An 18,736-nucleotide genomic window follows, 5' to 3' on the forward strand; every position below is an offset into this window, starting at 1 on the left:
ATCAGGTGACACTTGCCTTTTGTCTTGAAACTTTCAAACTCCGATCGAGCAGCCATCCGATTGGGACGACCAGAATACCTACACTCGGATCGAGTGGCAATCCGATTGGATTACCGTCCGATCGGACAGCCACCCTAGTCCCCTTATTTATGAACTTCACTCAAGTGGCAACCCGATCGGATGGCCATCCGATCGGGCAGCCATCTATCTCTTCACAAATGTGTGGCATTCGACCGACCGACTATTCGATCGGATAGCCATCTGATCGGACAGCCATCTGATCCAGTGACCAACTTGACACTTTGAGCAACCTTGTTATCTTGCCCGACTCTTATCCTATTATAATCTAATCAGGCTAATTTCCAAAAGAGCTCACTTTGATCCAATAACAGTTGCAACTGTTAAACAATCATTGTGAGTATACTCGATTCCCTTTTACTTTAAACATTTGGGGTGCAACATGTATTCTATGAAACTTAAACTTGATTCTTTGGAAACTTATACTATATCCTATGTGTTCGTGAAACTTGTGATTCTTGATTCTTGACTCTTTGTGCTATGTGACCTTTAATCCAGAGTGTGTAGTTCCGCTTTATCAATAGTAGCGCTATAGGAGTAATGCACCTCCCCATTAGTCTTTGGGGTATTGTTAGGAGGAGACATATAACCTCCCGTTAAACTTTGCGAAGGGCACTTAACGCATTGGAAACTTGGGCTATCACTGCGTTGACTGCGACACTAGCACGGCTGAAACTATTTTATTGCTTACACTGTGGATATGAGTTGTTTTAATCTATTATTCTATTATCAAACTTGTATACTCGCCAATACTTTTGTATTGATATTTTAATACATGTTGCAGGCTGATAGGATGCTTAGGAATGCATGGAATCCAGCTAGGAGATGCTTAGAAACGTCACCTAGTTAACTTAGAATCTTTTGAACAAATTGAATAATATTCATTATGGTTTGTATCTGATACTTGAATTGGTTGTGGATGCTTTTAGACAATGTTATGACGAATTTGATCTAATTTCTATTGAAACAAATAGTGTTGTGGAATCTCATGAGCAATCTGAACGCTTTGTGCTCGCACCCCGATGTTTCCGCCAACGGTTGGGGTGTGACGCTTACTCAGTCACGAGGCCGAGGCCGTGGCAGGTTCAGACAAGAAGAAAGAGAAGATGACATGTCACACGATAATAATCATGATTATGATAGACAGAAGAGATACCCAAGAAATCAAGACAAATTCGTGTTTGACATAAGTAAGGTAAGGTGTTATAATTGCAATGATTATGGACACTATGCCTCAGATTGTCCTAAACCAAACCAAATAAAAGAAGAAGCAAATATCGTGCAAGAAGATGAAGAACCAACTCTCCGAATGGCACAAGTTGAAGAACTGGATCAAGATGTCAAGCAAGTAACGGGTAGAAAGCCGATGCTCAGAGACAAGGATCTACTACAACAAGTTCGTGATAAAAATGGAGAAACACGTGATGGCAAGTAAGACATAGAGAAAGATCAAGGTGCAACTCAAGGATGTTCGAGATTAGGGGGGGTGAATGAAATCATAATCTCCTTCACATCCTATAGTATAAGGGTTCGTTATGTAATTAGTATAAAGATAGTTTATGTTAGAATTAGATTAGTGATAGAAGTGCGGGGACTAGATGCGACAAAATGAAAGTTAAAACCCTACATGTTGGATCGATATATCCAGGGGACGTACCCCTTCTCTGATCGACGACAGCAAGCACAGGGACAAAGGACGCAACTCTTCATCTTCAATCACAGCCACCAGATCAAAGGACATGACTCTTCGTCAAGGGACACGTCTATTGGATCGTACCTCTTCGATATGTATAAATAGGGTTAGGATTTTCAATTGTATATATAACTCTCAATCATTCTGTACAATCACATTCAATCAGGTTCAATTGAATTCTTGTTGTTTATTCTATTTGCTGTTTCATCTTTATTTTCGTATCAAGTTCATAGATTGGGACCAACAAAGCCGCTTGAAAACCCGGAATATGTTGCATGGGTGGTGGCGAAACAACAAGCCATAATATTGCTCAATGCCTCTCTCACCAAAGAGGCATTATCACTTACAGTTGGCTTGTGTATAACTCGCGAAATCTGGGTTGCTCTTGAAACAACCTATAACAATTCATCGATTGAGCGGGTACAAATTTTACGTGATAATTTAAGGCTAACTCACAAGGGTGACCGCTTTGTTTCTGAATTCGGGCATGTTTTTCAAAGCAATTTGCGACCAACTTAGTGCAATTGGCCACCCCATTGATCCTTCCGACCAACTCCATTGGTTCCTATGTGGCCTTGGCCCATCCTTTGAAACCTTTTCCACCTCGGTTCTCTCCAACCGTCCCCTCCCTTCCTTCCAAGATTTCCTCGCTAGGGCGGAAAGCCATGAAGTGAAGGCCCTACACGGAACCTAAAACCCAGCCGTTCTATTCACGGCACAACAACCTTCTCACCGACCCAACCGCCCCTCTCATGGGCGTGGGTCTCAGTTTCTTGGCAACCAACCATATCGTGGACAACATATTCATCCAATTCGTTGTGCCGGCTCATTCAACAACCATAATCGAATACCACCCCGATGCCAACTTTGTCACACACCTTGTCACTATGCCACCTAATGTCCAAAGCTTACATCCTTTGCAACTTCGCCCACACCATCGGATGAACATCTAGCTTGCACATGCCTTCCACGCTCACTGCCATATGACTAACCCTATACCCAGTTGGACTTGTGATACGGGTGCTTCCGACCACCGGACTGTTACACAAAAAAATGTTCCAGTCCATCTCTCGTACCTAGTAATTAGGGTTGTCCAAACTGCTCGACAATCGCTCGAAAAAATGCTCGTCCGATTCCCGCTCAGTTTGTAAATGAGCCGCTCGGATCGGTTCGATTCAAATTCAATCCAAGCATGAGCAAAGGTCCGCTCGCTCGTCGATCGCTCGGTTTCGCTCGAATTATTTTTATTAATATATATATATATATATATATATATTAATTCAACGGCAAAAAGTTTAATAAATACAATTAACGCCAAAAAAATCTTAGACACCAGAAAATGTTATAGCGCGTTGGGAAAATAAAAGAAGATTGAAAAGACAAAAAAAACCCCTCGGACCCTGATCATGTCCAAAGACACGTGTTTGGCCAGAATGCGTTCTCAGCGTTCTCACACTTTTGGGCGTTTTCTCCTAACCCCGTCTCTACAAATTATTATCGAATATTCAAATAAATTGATATGATACATTCTATAAATTCAAATAGATATTGAACCAAAACCACAAAATGATATGAAAAAACCCATAAGTACTAAAAATCTTCAGTAAAAAAACATCAAATATTAAAAAATATGGTGAAAAGTCCTAAATCCTACAAAGATTTATTACATGTCGGTTCGGTTCAGTTATGGTGGATATGAAAAAAATGATAACCATAACCGAGCCGCTACTTTCGGTTTTCAAAAAAACCATTAACCGAACTACCGGTTTTTTATCTGGTTTGGTTTTTTCGGTTTGGTTTTTTCGGTTAATTCAGTTATGGTTCGGTTAATTTGGTTTTTTGCACACCCCTACTAAAAACATACCATTTCATCAAGCTCTTTTTTTCCACCACTTATCCTAAAAGTTAGAATAGTGCCTCAAAAGATGATAAATGGGTCGTTGCCATGCATCATGAGATCGATGCTCTTCATAAAAAAAACACTTGGTCATTAGTTCCTCATCCCCTAGATTGTAATATTGTGGGGTCTAAATTGATTTACCGTAGAAAATATCATTCGGATGGAACCATTGAACGATAAAAGGCTCGTTTTCTAGCTCAGGGGTTTAGCCAAATCCCTAAACTCGATTATACTCCCACGTCCAGTCCTCTTATATAGGCTACTACGGTTCGTACAGTCTTAGCCTTAGTTGTCATCAATCAATGGAAACTTCACCGATTGGATGTTAACAATGTGTTTTTACATGGACATCTAACTGAATGCGTCTTCATGGAAATATCACTAGGGTTTATTGATTTTAACCACCCAAACCATGGGTGCAAATTAAACAAAGCTCTATATAGTCTAAAACAAGCCCTAGAGCATGGTTTCAAGTTCTGGGTGCCTTTCTTGTCCACACCGATTTTACCTTGTCATGTTGCGTCTCTATTTATCTTCAAAAAGGTTACTTGTATCATGTATCTCCTCGTCTATGTTGATGATCTTATCCTAACCAGAAACCAAACCAATACACTCACCACTTTCATTAAACAACTTAACAAAGAATTTGCCATTAAGGATATGGGAGAACTCAACTACTTTCTTGGGCTAGAGGTTACAAACACTGAAAATTGTTAATTTTTAATCAATCTAAATATGCAACTGATATTCTAACTCGTGCTAAAATGTTGGACGCCAAATGGGCTCCAACGCCTTTAAGCACAATGTTTCATTTGTTTCTATAGGTAAAATGTTTTCTAACACTACTCACTATCGGTTCATTGTGGGAGCACAACAGTATCTCACAATCACACGGCCTGACATTCATACGCAGTTAATCAAGTTAGTCAGTTTTTGCATGCTCCAACTACTCATCACTATTAAGAAGTCAAGCACATTCTTTAATACGTCAAAGGCACCTTGGCTGGAGTTGTTGTTATTCTATATTTTCAGCGGGAATATTATATCCTATAGTGCAAAGAAGCAACCTACCATTTCTCGTTCAAGTTGTAAATCCGTATATAGGGCTATGACGAATGTTGGGCCATACATTTACATCGTACACTTTGGGCCTTTGTTGTGGATCCATGTTTGACTTATGTGTTATACGTGTTACGTGATAACCTATGAGACTTGTTAGAATACGTGTAGAACAATACGTGAATTTCTTGTATACAGTTCTAATAAACAATGGTAACCATAGTAGGACGTGGTTGACCACATTAGCTCAAGTGATTTTATCTACTAAGCTAAACTAATGTGAGTTCACACATTTTACTAAAAGCATGTATTCCCGGTGGTTGGGAACGAACAACACTTTCCCTGGTTTGGGATTGCCTAGTACTCCTGGGGATGGAATACGGTTACTTTACTATTTATACTACATGTCTTAAGCGGACTAGACGGAACTCTATCTGAAAGTCCCCACACATTTATACTGATTAATCGTCGGGGCCTAGCGAACGGGATATTAATTAGTAGCGCTATTATGTCTAACAAACCTCACACCGTGCCGCAGAGGACGGGAGTGAACTATTATGCCTAGGCAACTGGTCAATGATGATAGACATTTAGTTTCGGTATGGCACGAGTTTAGTATGGCACGAGTCAATGATGATTGACCTGGGGCACAAACATGACTACAGTTAGTTTCGGTATGGCACGAGTTTAGTAGCTTAAAAAGATGGGGTAACTCCCCATGACATGTTTTATAAAACAGAATAATTTAACAACTTACGTTTTTGGAACAACAGTGATAAACTGTGAACTCGCCAACTTTAGTTGACACGCTACTATATGCTTTGCAGGTCGTTAGGTGCTTTGCTGAAGCTTGCATGATGGAAGGGTCATTGTGGCGAAGAACCGTTGTTGGGTTCTTATAAGACATTATGAACTATTAACTTTTAATTGGGTTTTAAACTTTATGCTTCCGCTGATACTCAAACTTTGTTTTGGTCCTTTAAATATTTAAACACTAATTGTATTGATTGTGATGGGTTTTTATTTACTTTTATTTATCGTTCAATATGATTGGTGGCATGATCCTGGTCAGTCACACGCCTCGCGGTAGTACTCCGCATGTGGAATTTGGGGGTGTGACATAAACGATCTGAACTGACTAAAGATTTGTTGGAACCCTGCCGCCGTCGCTGAAATCATTTCCTCAGGCCATAACCACCGTCGTCGTCTCTTCCGACACCGATAGTTTGGTTTCAAGTTAACCACAGGTAGGGCGGTGGTGGATGATGTTGGTGGAGTATGGGAGGGAGAGATAGAGAGATGTAGAAAGAGAGCGGGTAGAGATAGAGGGATCTGTTTTGCGGCAGGTAGGGCAGTGGTGGTTGATGACGGTTATGGAGGGTGGTGGTTGATGTAGATGGACAATGTGAGGGAGATAAACACATACAAACTATGTGTTTTTTGTCTACAATATTATGTATATATTAGATGTATTAATCAATTATAGTTTATATATATGTATATATTATGTATATTAATTATAGTAATTAAAATACACACATAAGCCCCCAAATAATCCACCTCATCTTGCCACATAGGAAATGGAGTGCCACGAATTAATTAAGTTAGTGTTTGGCTAACGATGTGGTGCCAACATAAACTAAGACTATGGGGTATGGGGCTTGGGTTGGGGCGTGGCCCTTGGGGCTTGGGTTTGAAGCTGGGCGTGGGGCGGGGGAAGCAAGGTGACATGGCAGGCTGTCAATAGCCAAAGCAAACTAGCTGTTGGCCAACGGCTATGTTAAAAAAATTATTTTTTCACTATAAATATCACACTTCAATTCCTATGTTTACCACATTCAACCACAATACACTCCACATCTTCCATAATCATCTTGAATTCTCATTCTACAAAACCGAAAATGCATCCTCATAATCGTGTTTACGACCCGAACAACCCGTTTGGGTTCCAAGAAAATAATGCTAGCCCACCACCCAATCGTCCAATGCCTCGTCCATTTTTCATACACTCCCCTATGCCCCTTGAAGCGAGTTATGCATCGTATCTCGGGAATCGTGTGTTTACTAACTTCCCACACACTGACGATTCGATACCTACCCCGTTTACACAAACGCCCATCAACCTTTCACCAACCTCCATCGACCTTTCACAAACCGAAACCATCCCCGAAACTCAACCACCCAACGATGGTCCTTCCGCCTCAATAGTTCCCAAAAAGAGAAGTCATAAGAAAAAAACCGAGGCAGAGAAAGCACTTGAAACCGTCAAACGAAAACAACAAAAATGGGTCGTTAATGAAGAACTTGCATTGGCGAGGGCTTGGTGTCAACAATCTCAACATCCAACTTTAGGTATTCTTAAATATTTTGTAGCCCTTATTTTATTTAACATTTATGGTTATTTTTTATATAACTTTGTAATATATTAAATTTTGTTTTTATTAAAATAGGAAATTCTCAACATCGAACCCATTTGTGGGAAGCGGTTAGTAGAGCATTCCATGAAGAATTGGGAATGGAGACTTATCGTGAAAACGATAGCTTATCCTCGAAGTGGAGCGAGATAAGCGACCAACTTACAAAATTTAGTGGTTTTTTAAATAAAGCAAAGCAAAACCCAAAAAATGGTGGAACCGAAGCCGACATTGTGACAAATGCTTTGGTTACATTCAAAACAAATGTGGGGAGCGACTTCCGTTTCATGCATTGTTGGGAGATTTGTAAGTTCCATCCAAAGTGGGCGAATATCCCCAGTGGTAGCGAATCGAACACGTCTTCCAAAAGTTCAAGGGCCTCATCCCAAGCCCAATCTGATGCACGAGATCAAGAGTTTGAGGACCTTTTGGATGATTCGCCAAACCGTCCTGAATATGGAAGAGATGTCGCAAAAAGGCGCGCTCAAAAATCAAGATCGAGTACGACATCGCCTTCAGCTGGGAGTTCGGGCTCGCGTAGGGAAATATACAGCGATCAGTTGGATGACATTGCATGCAAGTTAGATACATTCAACGTATTCCAACAACAAAGGGCCGAACTTCGAAAGAGCAAAAATGCTAGAGATGCCCTGAAACAAAAACGGGATGATTTGAAATTTCTATCCCAGCCCATTGATCACCTAGAGGGTGACGAGTGGCAACTAGTCTTGGAGATGAGAGAAGAGATAAAGAACAAATAAATATAAGCGTTAGGAATTTTTTTATGTAATTTTCTTTATTTAAAAATATTAAAAAAAATTAAATTTTGTTGTTTTAAAAAATATTCAAATAGCCCACGGTTTGGGTCAGCCCAGCGAAGCCCACCAAACCCCCGCCCCAAACCCCCGCCCCACCATACCGTCTACAATGTGGGTCCCCGCCCCACCATACCCTACGGTCTAAAAGTCAAGTTAGAGATGTCAGGCGTCAAGGTGGCAGCGGCCAATAGTCGATAGTTTGATAAAATCCAATAACCCACGAAATATAAATAAAAAAATTCAACCCCTCATTTTACCAGCAGAATAGAACAACCTAAACCCCACGACGGATAGACACGGCGGCGCAATGCTCCGGTCAAGGTCATAATGTGTCGATACCGACGGTTATTCAGCCACCACACAAACGCCACCATGCTCTTCCTCTCCTCACCGTCGTCTCAAACCCTAATTCTCCGATCATTCCGAACACTCATCTCCCTCTCATCAAACCCTATCACTCTGTTCACACCACCACAGAACCCCATACCACTCTTCAATCAAACCCTAACTCTACGCCGGTTCTCACATTCGTCCAATTCGCCTCCGATTGTACCGCCGGTTCGTGAATTCTTCGGTTTTAGTCCGAACGCTGTAATCAGTAAATGTATTTCGTCTGTTTCGTCGTCGTCTTCTTCGGCTCCGTCGGTGGCGGATGCGGTGGAGGTGGATGAGAAAGGTGAGGAGTCCGGTGATGAGGTGGTTGATGAGGATGTGAAGCCGTCTATTCCTGTTAGGGCTTATTTCTTCTCTACTAGGTATATGATTGATTGTAATTGCTTGAATTGGCTTGTTTTTCGGTATTTTGATGTGTAATCGTGTTGTTAGTTGCTAAAGATATGTATATATGACATTTTAGAAGAGTGTGAGGGACTGTTGGGAATTGATATTTGACAGTTAGATGATATGCAAGACTGTGTATATGCTATTGTAGACAGGGCTGTAAACTGATGGAATTGAACTGAATTAGACCTTTTTCGTGTTTGTTTGTTGAGCTTTTATCGGGCAAACAGACGGTTTGGGAACATGTAATCTAAAGAAATATCATGTTTGTTTGTTTGTTAAGGAATTGAATTTGTTTGTGCTTAGTCGGTTAACTCTAAACGAACACAAACTGGCAGATTACCAAACGTTCACGAACACAATTGAATGAATGTGACCTGTGTTGGTGTTCATTTATTTAATTAGCCGAATGGAATTCTTTGTTCATGTTCATTCGTTTATTAAACGAGGGCATGAAAATGGATTTCCCCCAGACGGTCCATGAATGGTTCGCTAAAGTTTACATCTTTGATGAACATATTTCGTCAATGTGATTATTGACTTTTTGTTTGGTTTCAGTGTGAATTTGAAGGAGTTAATGGACCAAAACAGACCTAATTACATCCAGCCTACTTCCAGGATGACTAATTATGTTGTACTGAGATTTGGCAACACCAAGCCTGAGTCTATTGTAAGTCGATATTTTGCATATATAAATGTTAGTTTATGGTTGCATTTGTTGTATATTCTAATTCTAATTATCTTATTAGCTATATTTGGGTTAATATAATAGCAGTGGAGTCATTTATATCTTGATGATTATGCTTTACAGGGTTTGGGTGCAAGTTTAAGTGGGAGTGACAGTGTCTATATGGTAGTTTTTCAGTATGGTTCAGTTGTCTTGTTTAACGTTCGTGAACATGAAAGTGAGCGGTATCTTAAAATTGTAAAAGAACATGCTTCAGGAGAGCTATCCGAACAGGAAATGAGAAAGGATGGTAAGGTCTCATTGTATTTATAATATTTACTTTTTTTATTCTTCAATTCTTACTTTAATATTATAATCATTTCTTATTAGGTTTAACAATCGCTTATTTTTATTTCTTTATTTTTGATTTGTTTCTAAGCAACATATCTGCTATTCTTATATTACAATTTTGTTGCAGCTTGGTATGAACATGTTCTTTTGACCTATAAATATTGATTAAATTATCAGTTTTTTATGATTATTTCAGAGTATGAAGTAAAGGAGAAACCAACGTTGGAGACATGGATGGAAGGTGGATTAGATTACATAATGCTTCAATATTTGAATACTGATGGGATTCGTACAATTGGCAGTGTTCTGGGCCAGAGTGTAGCTCTTGATTACTATGTTCGTCAGGTATGATAACTCATGAGATCTACAGTCTAAGTTTCTCTTAGTAGTTATTAGAGATGACAATTTCGATCCATTTACTACAGAAAGGGTCCTTGGTTTAAAAAAGCTTGAGGCGCTCCGTAAGCGTTTTGGTTACAAAAGCTTTAAGCAAAGCTTCAAGCGCGAAGCGAGAGCTTCACGTATACGAAGCGCTCAAAATTAAAAAAATAAAAAAATATTTGTACACATCAATATGACATATTCTACTTGTTAATCAATAATAAACACAAAACCATGATTAAAAAACACGCTTAACACATAAAAAACATAATTAAAACATAAATTAAAGTCAATTATTGGAGAAAGTATGAAGAATCGATGGAGAAGAGGGAGGGAGCGGCTGAAGATGTTTACTAACGTTCTTTTTTTTAGGGTAAAGAAGTAGCGGGCCTCAATTAAACCCTATTAGAGACTATTGGGCCTAATTTAAAAACCTAAATCTGACCTGATTGGGCTGAAGCATCGCTTCAAACCAATGGCGCTTCGGGCTTAAAGCGCGCTTCCAAACGCTTCACGTGATTTGTCGCCTCAGAGCAAAAAAAGCGACAACCCTAGCGCTTCATCGCTTCACGCTTTAAGCTCGCTTTTTTAGACCAAGAAAGGGTCAATTCGGGTAACATTTTATCTCTAGCACTCCAAAGAAACTTACACCATAAGTTTGCTTAAAACTTAAGAAGGAAATGGGTAGACCGGGTCGAAAGACTACCAGAGTATATCTGTAATGTGTAAATCTTTTTAATTGTCTTATAAAAAGTCTGCTTGTAATTAAGATAAATTAGTTCTTGTATTATATTTAACACACTAGTTATTTCTGAAAACATTAAAATTTTAGGGCATCGTTTTGGGTCAACTTGACCTGACCCGTTAACTTACCCTCATGGTCCATCAGTTTGTAGCAAATATGAATACTTAATACTATTTCTCATACTTTCTTGTTTTAGGTTGATGGGATGGTCGGGGAATTTACAGACATTAATCGTGGCATGGAAAAAACTGGAACCTTCACAATGAAAAGAAAAAAATTATTTCAGTTGGTGGGGAAGGCAAATTCAAATCTTGCTGATGTCATACTTAAGCTTGGGCTTTTTGAGAGGTAACTTTTATTTTACCTAGTTATTTTCTATCTAAAGAAAACTGTAGTTAAAACATCACAAGTATTATTGAATACCTGCATTTGTCAATAACTCAATATGAATTTACTTTAATTTTCCCTTATGTTATATATGATGGAAAAATTAGTTGTAGATATGATTTTTCACTAACTTTGGACACAAATAATTATATTTATGAACGGTATTGTAATATACTGTTTCCCACACATAAAGAGTGTGTTTTTGTTTTTTTTATAAAGAAAAATAGACCCAGTTTCGTTAGAATATTTTTTCATTTAATAATTATTAATAAAAGAAAAAATTAGTATAAGAAAGGTGTTAACGTTGGTGGTTGGATGTAGATCTGATATTGCCTGGAAGGATGCGAAATATGCACAAATTTGGGAGTATCTAAGAGATGAATTTGAGTTAACTCAGAGATTTGCAAGTTTGGATTTTAAGTTGAAATTTGTGGAGGTAAGATACTTTTTCTGCAAATCCCATTAATTTTTGTATTTTTTTTTTGGCGTTGCACTAAATTGTTTTTCTTCATATATGATTGCAGCACAACATCCGGTTCCTTCAAGAGATACTGCAGAACAGGAAATCAGACTTTCTAGAGTGGCTGATTATTATTCTCATAGGTGCCGAAATTCTTATATCTGTTTATGACATCGCGCACAAGTCTGTCACGTCTCTATAGAACAATTCATTTTGTTAATAATTTTGCGAGTATGTATTTAACCTTTATATTCAGTCTACAGAAATAGTCTTTCTATGGGAAGATGCATAAGTCCTGGGACAACATTTTAGTTAATGTAGTATGATTTTCTCGCTCTTTTAATGGTTAAAGCCCAAAAAAGGGCTGCTTCATATATGATGGAGAAACTGATAAGATTGGTATGATTCACATCTAATTTGTATGATATGGGTTGGGTTGGGTTGGGTTGGGTTAGTCAAACCATATTAGGTAACAAAGCATGGCAACGTAGTCAAATAGTTCTCACTTCACTTGACTACAAACCATATTAGTCTCAATAAGGTTTTTGATAAATCTCAAATAAGGTTTTTGATAAATCAAATAGCATAAATCTTTGATGAGAAAGACCAACAAAATATGTGCATCACTCGGATGCGAAAGAAATAACAGCTAAGATATAGATGACACTACGTAGAAAAAATTAGCTACCTTCTATTTATGGTGCATGTCGTAGGGTTGGCGGTTTGTGTTATACATCTAAGGGTCTCTCTCTGCTAGGGTCAGATGATACTTGAACTACATGTTGTGATCGTATGTATGTAGCCCGTCCACAAACATGGCAATGGTAATATGGTGCCATTCGACATCTCCTTATGAGCAAGTGATGTGTCGGTACCTGGTAGCTAACACTCATCGTGGCTATCGTCTTACTCTCAACATACACAAGTCAATCATTAAATTGTCTTCTTGCTTGATGAGGAGCCCATGCAGTTTCATAACAATTACATTGTGAAAATCAATGAATCTCTAAAAGATGATAATGTATAGAAGTTGATAACAATACTAAGGAAGTCATAATCATAGTATTAAAGGTTAAAAAGACATTAACATAGTAAGGAGTCAAGTAGTCAAAGCAACATATTCTGAAACAGTAGCATAAACAGTGGCATAGATACTAGTGGCATAACTCAAATCATCTCATACTTGAATACTTCTAGTTTTTGCTTGAATTTGTCCATCTTTTTTGCAGTCTTCTCCAACCTTCCCAATGACCGCAGTATCTTCCATTCACCCACATAGCCCATAATCGATCCAAGCACCACCAACATTATAGCCCCACCAAGCACAGTAATAGCAACGGCAACCCGCTCATGCTTCCGACCCACCACTATATAAGACGATGCCATAAAAGCCACCGAAGTGCACACACAAGCTAACCACAGGAACTTGTTAATAACCTCAACCACTTGTCTTTTTTTGGCTTTCTTCTCACCTCTAATTCCCAACGTCATATGAATCACCACAACCGCTAAAGACGTATAAAGAGCCATCGAGTTGAAAAGATAGAAGATTTTGAATGACGTCAAGTCGATCACTACCGCCATCCCATCATCGTTGTACCCACCGGGAACCGTAAACATAGCAGCAAGGGCAATGGCAGCTAACACCATTGCCATGGTGACGGAGTTGGTTTGGTTGTTTCCTTGACGGTGGAGTTTTCTAACATTTTTACCAATTGCGTTGACGTCGCTTTTGATTTGGGTCATAGTGCTTCTCAACTCGTCTCGTGGTTGGATCAGCTCGCTAGCTCGGACCGCACCATGGTGGGCCAGGCAGGCACGTATGTCTGCTGATTGTTCTGATGGGAAAAGCCATTCGGCTATGTCAAGTGCGGTTTTGTAGTCTTTGGTCAAAGCATTGACATTCGTATCAAGAAGACAAAGCAGCAACTTAACCACCTCACTGCTAGCCCCTTCTACAGCCATATGTAATGCGGTTTGACCCTTTTTGTCGGTCTTTCGAGCCAGTTGTGGGTTCTTTTCAAGCAAACTTTTCACAATCTCAACATGCCCTGATCTTGCTGCCAGATGCAATGCTTTTCTACCATTAAGTACAGGATTACTTAACAAGCTCGGGTCCTTTGAAAGTAGCTCATGAACAACGGCAGTGTGTCCTTTTGAAGCTGCAGTAATAAGTGGAGTTGCATTTCCTTTTGATCTCGTTTGGCATAGGGATACGTCATGGTCAAGTAGTAGCTTGACTATCGCTGCAATAAGAGTCAATAAAAAGATGTTAGTATCCATTAAAAACTAAATCAATTAATTTAAAGTATATTTACCATGGTGCCCTTGACGGGCAGCTACATGCAAAGGATCATATTTCGAATGGCTTCTTCTTGTAAGTGTTTCTTTATCTGAGTACTTCAAAAGCTCTTTCACAACCTCAAGATGTCCCTTTTCAGCAGCTGTATACAGTGCTGTTTCTCCCAATTCATTCACTTCATTCACCACGGATGCTCGGATTTTGGACACCTCAGCATCAAAATCACCTCCACTTAAATTCCCCACCATTTGTGAAGTGATTTCATCAAGTATATGCTTCACAGATGCCAGATCACCTCGATAGGCTGCTAAATGCAGCTCCGTATCATTATACCTGCCTACCACTTGCTTTACGTATTTCATCTTTCCAGCCTGATCAATCCGTTTTTCAGAAGCTGTAAGTACCAGCGCCGGATCAAGAAGGCTGGAATTTTGATTTTGCATTGATGGAGTCATGAGTTTCCCTGTCTCTATATCTACATTTCGTTGAGTAGCAATTGTTAATAGCATATTTGTTGCAAAAGACGCAAATGCACGAATATGAACAACCGAACAATCAACCAGCAAACTCATTGTGATGGCATATTTGCATATACCAAGTTTCTATCAAACACATACTACAAAATTACCAAGTTATCACCAGCGTTTACATACAACACCTATCGTTTTGGTGCATAATTAACACTCATTATAATATGATTTAAAACCCTAGGAGTCAAACTGATTTCTGTCGATCACAAAATTAGAAAGAGAAAAGCACAAATATAAACCAAACGCAGAATATCAACCGATTTTGTACACAATTTCTAGCTAATCTTCATCTCACAAGCATATTTCAAACTTCAACATCATACATTCAAGCTAATAACACGATGCACACACTTCAGGATTCGTTTGATCGATCGCATAAGTAACAGAAACGCACAAAACATTTTTATGAGTTAGATGAGTACCTTCATCAATGGCTGAACCTACCTTCATCGTAGAAAAGAAGTGTGAAACAAGGAGTAAACCCTAGAATTTGAGGTGTTTCTGAGAGAGTCGGAGTATTTAAAAGAGAAGAGAAGGTACACAACATGCAAATTGTGTACCTTCTCTTCTCTTTTAAATACTGAGAAGGTACACAACATGCAAATAGTGAGTGTACGAAGAAATGAAGATATTAACTTTACAAAACTACCCCTACAATGTTAACATCTACTCAATTTACAACCATTGGATTTCAATCAAGGGATGGTCATGATTGATTCCCGTATTCGTTGGTTGTTGATTATTAACTAAGTGGGTTACGAACGACGCTCTGTGACGGATTTAAAACGTAGAAAAATAAGCAAATGGTAACTGGATATTCTACATGACGCTTAAAAAATCACGCCGCGTCTATATATTCAATAGTCACGAAAAAGTCACGTTGTTGTATACGACAGTCATGTTATTTGAACAAAACTTACATCAAAACGTATATGAAAATAAACACAACAACCACACACTACACAGGGTCGGTTTAAGCATAGATAAAAAAAGGCATGTCGCAGTGGTGTATTTAGAGATGATTGTCAGGCTGTTTAAAATACCTAACAGTTTAACAAATTGTTTAAAATAATCAGTAGTTTAAAAAAAACGTTATGAAAATTCACGTCAAAACGTAAATAAAAATAACTCATATAGAGTGTTGATATAAAAAACAAGACCATTAAAAAAATCGCATACTGAAAAATTCGTTAAAACTCACAATGATAACTTCATCAAAATTCAAAGGGCGTATTGTAAATCAGTTAAGCAAAAATAAAACAAAAGTGTATTGGGAAAAAATAAACCAACTAAATTGCAGGTTGTGTAAATAAAAATTAAATTAAAATAGATGAGGTGTTTATGTTTGACATTGACAAAAAAAAAAAAAAAAAAAAAAAAAAAAAAAAAAAAACATTTTGGTGTATATAACTAGTGGGTATTAATTGATGCTTTGCGAGGAGTCGAACGTTCATCGACTTGACTTTAAAAAGAGTAGCGAAACGTTATCGGTTTGTTAAAAATATTTTAAAAGTAAATAAAAGATATTTATTTAATTTCAAGTTAACTAAAGTATGACTTTTGTGAAATATAAATTCAAATTATTAACCTATAAATAAGCAACTAACTTGTGCTTAAGGTTGTTGTAACTTTAGCTTTGGGAGTTCTTCAAAAAAAAAATGAAATTTTCCTTTTTAACCTTGAAGTTTTAATCCTTGACAATTTAAGTTTAAAGTTTTAATCTTTGTTTCCTTTTTAACCCTAGAGTTTTAATCTTTGACAATTTAAGTTTAAAGTTTAATCTTTGGTAATTTAACCCCTTTGATTAATTTGATTTTTCACTTCTAATTCAAAAGTTTCAATTTTTTGCGATTTAACCACTTTGATTTTTTTTACTTATGTGTTGTAATCTTGGCTCTTTTTTTTTTTTTTTTTTTTTGGGGGGGGGGGGGGGGGGGGGGGTTCAAAGAAAAAATGGTTATTCATATGGTTGTTCCGTTGTGGTAACCTTGGCTTTGGGGATTTTTCAAATTTTTTCGCTTTATGGTTCATTCGAAATTTTGTGACTTAACACATCGCAACGTGCGTCTTTGGTTTAATGTTTTTACATTTCGTTCTAACGCGAGTTAACACGACGCAACGTGCGTGTGTGGGTGAACGTTTTTACATCGTCTATTTTTTCCCGTTTGACAGGTTCAACATAACGTGCGCGTCCTAAGTCGACTTAGTTATAACTAAAGAATCCCCGCCGCATTGCGGCGGGTCGTAATTCTAGTTAAACTAATAACGCAACTAAATAAATTTACTGAGGATCATCTGATAAATACAATTACGGTATCGTAGCAATAAACTCGTTCAACTAAACGACCTCGTAGCAATAGGCAGAGGGGTGCTATATTATTTCAATATACCATCTGATACAGAGGGTTTACGACGGTGGGGTCTTAGGGTGGTGGCGCATGGCGGTCCTCTTTCCTACCATCAATCAAACCGTCGTCAACCACCAATGGGGATGTCGGTGTTAAGGATTCGCGTCACATTCTAACTAAGCTGAATGATCCTCCGACGGGATGAACAACAGCTGGATGCTAATCGAACCAAATCAACATCCAAAAATCTCCAACGTATGCAGTCGTGTTCTCCACCACTTCAACCTTTGCGGATATTTACTCAATTTATGTTTCCCTTTAACCTTTTTATTTTTTTTCTTGATTTTTATGGCGGAGACCATCTAACATAACCACTAACCATCAGAAGGTAAAAAAATCAATTTTTCACAAGTTACTTTAAATTAGTTAACTTTCTATATTGCATTTCTTTATCTTTAAATATTTATAAAACAACTAAATTCGGTGACAAAGAAAGAGAACAATTTCTCCCATACATGAGTCGCATTACCATGATCTACCATCCCTGCAAATTTATGATAGTTTTGATCCCAATTTACGAACCCACTTTTACCAATTTATTTTGTTAGCTACAAATAGCTCTTTTTCTTGGCCAATTTGTGTTTTTACACTCTTTTCTAGGTCTTTGTTAAAGATCTCCATAGATTTTCTCCCAAACACACTCGACTAACCCTAATTCACTTTCTCTCTACCATATTTTTCTCTTATTGACATTCACAACAACCATCCAACACCAACATCATCACACCCCCAATGCTATCGTCTAGGGCTGCAAACGAATCGAACAAACACAAATAAGGCCTTGTCCGTGTTCGTTTATTAAGAAATATATGTGTTCACCTATGTAGCACGGGGACTCCATTTATGTGGCCGTGCCCGTCTCGGGTACTTGTCGGGGACGGAAACACCATGGGTACTCGTCGGGACGTTTCCTAAACGTTTCCAATGTCGGAGACGAATCTCGTAGAAGTATCCAGCTCGTTTCCATTTATTTTTAGGGTTTTTACCTTTTCAAATTCCACAACCGGCCATTAAATAAATAGACCTATCATATTCGGCTTCTCTAATCTCTAAACTCTCAAGTCTCATCATCTCTAATTCTCTATCGATTACCGATCTCTCACTAGATGAACCGGAATTTTAAAATGATTTGATTATTGATAATTAATTACCTTTGGAAGATGTAGTATTTTTGGAATTTGTTTAATGTATTTTTATTTTTTTATATTTTTTATTGCCGTACCTGAATCTTGGAATTTTGAGTTTTGCCGTTCCTCGTTCCTGTATCATCCCCGTACCCCGATCCCGTACCCGTTCCAGTGTTACTTAGGTGTTCACGAACTGTTCATGAACGCTTACCGAACGAGATTTATGTTTGTATTCGTTTGTTAAGGAAATGAACTTGTTCGTGTTCATTTGTGTTTGTTTGTTAATTTTAGGCAATGAACGAAAACTGATGTTCATGAACACAAATGGAAACAAACGAACACAAACAAGCGTTCGTGAACATAATATATAATACGCTGACACTTATTAAATATTTTATTTATCGAAATTTTTCGGCATTTAAATAAAATATAAAACTAAAAACACTAATGAATTATCGAACACAAATGAACACGTTACTGAACGTTCACGAACATAAATAAACGACCACGACCTATGTTCATGTTCGTTCATTTAACTAAACGAACGAAATTTTTTGTTCGTGTTCATTTGTTTAATAAGCGAACAGACACAAACAAACTTCCTGCCGAATGGTTCACGAACTGTTCACCAAACGT

The 18,736-nt window shown here is 38.1% G+C and overlaps 2 protein-coding genes across 3 annotated transcripts; one reads left to right on the top strand and one right to left on the bottom strand.

The window, feature by feature from the left end:
- The first annotated feature begins 8,203 nt into the window (after window positions 1–8,203).
- On the top strand, window positions 8,204–12,107 carry LOC110872531 (sporulation protein RMD1). Its single transcript, XM_022121340.2, has 7 exons — window positions 8,204–8,717; window positions 9,301–9,412; window positions 9,554–9,719; window positions 9,957–10,105; window positions 11,083–11,234; window positions 11,595–11,709; window positions 11,798–12,107. The coding sequence occupies exons 1-7, from the start codon at window positions 8,290–8,292 to the stop codon at window positions 11,933–11,935; spliced, it is 1,260 nt and encodes a 419-aa protein (XP_021977032.1). The 5' UTR covers window positions 8,204–8,289; the 3' UTR covers window positions 11,936–12,107.
- A 656-nt stretch (window positions 12,108–12,763) lies between these two features.
- LOC110872532 (ankyrin repeat-containing protein ITN1-like) lies at window positions 12,764–15,110 on the bottom strand. Of its 2 annotated transcripts, none has more exons than XM_022121342.2 (3): window positions 14,988–15,110; window positions 14,052–14,510; window positions 12,764–13,979 (listed from the first exon to the last, which is right to left on the bottom strand). In XM_022121342.2, the coding sequence occupies exons 1-3, from the start codon at window positions 15,013–15,015 to the stop codon at window positions 12,901–12,903; spliced, it is 1,566 nt and encodes a 521-aa protein (XP_021977034.1). In that variant the 5' UTR covers window positions 15,016–15,110; the 3' UTR covers window positions 12,764–12,900. The 2 variants fall into 2 exon arrangements, with proteins under 2 accessions (XP_021977034.1, XP_021977035.1); XM_022121343.2 differs by having other exon boundaries at window positions 15,010–15,078.
- Window positions 15,111–18,736: the final 3,626 nt, after the last annotated feature.

Source organism: Helianthus annuus, chromosome 8 (assembly GCF_002127325.2).
Source record: "Helianthus annuus cultivar XRQ/B chromosome 8, HanXRQr2.0-SUNRISE, whole genome shotgun sequence".
Classification (NCBI taxonomy): Eukaryota; Viridiplantae; Streptophyta; class Magnoliopsida; order Asterales; family Asteraceae; genus Helianthus; species Helianthus annuus.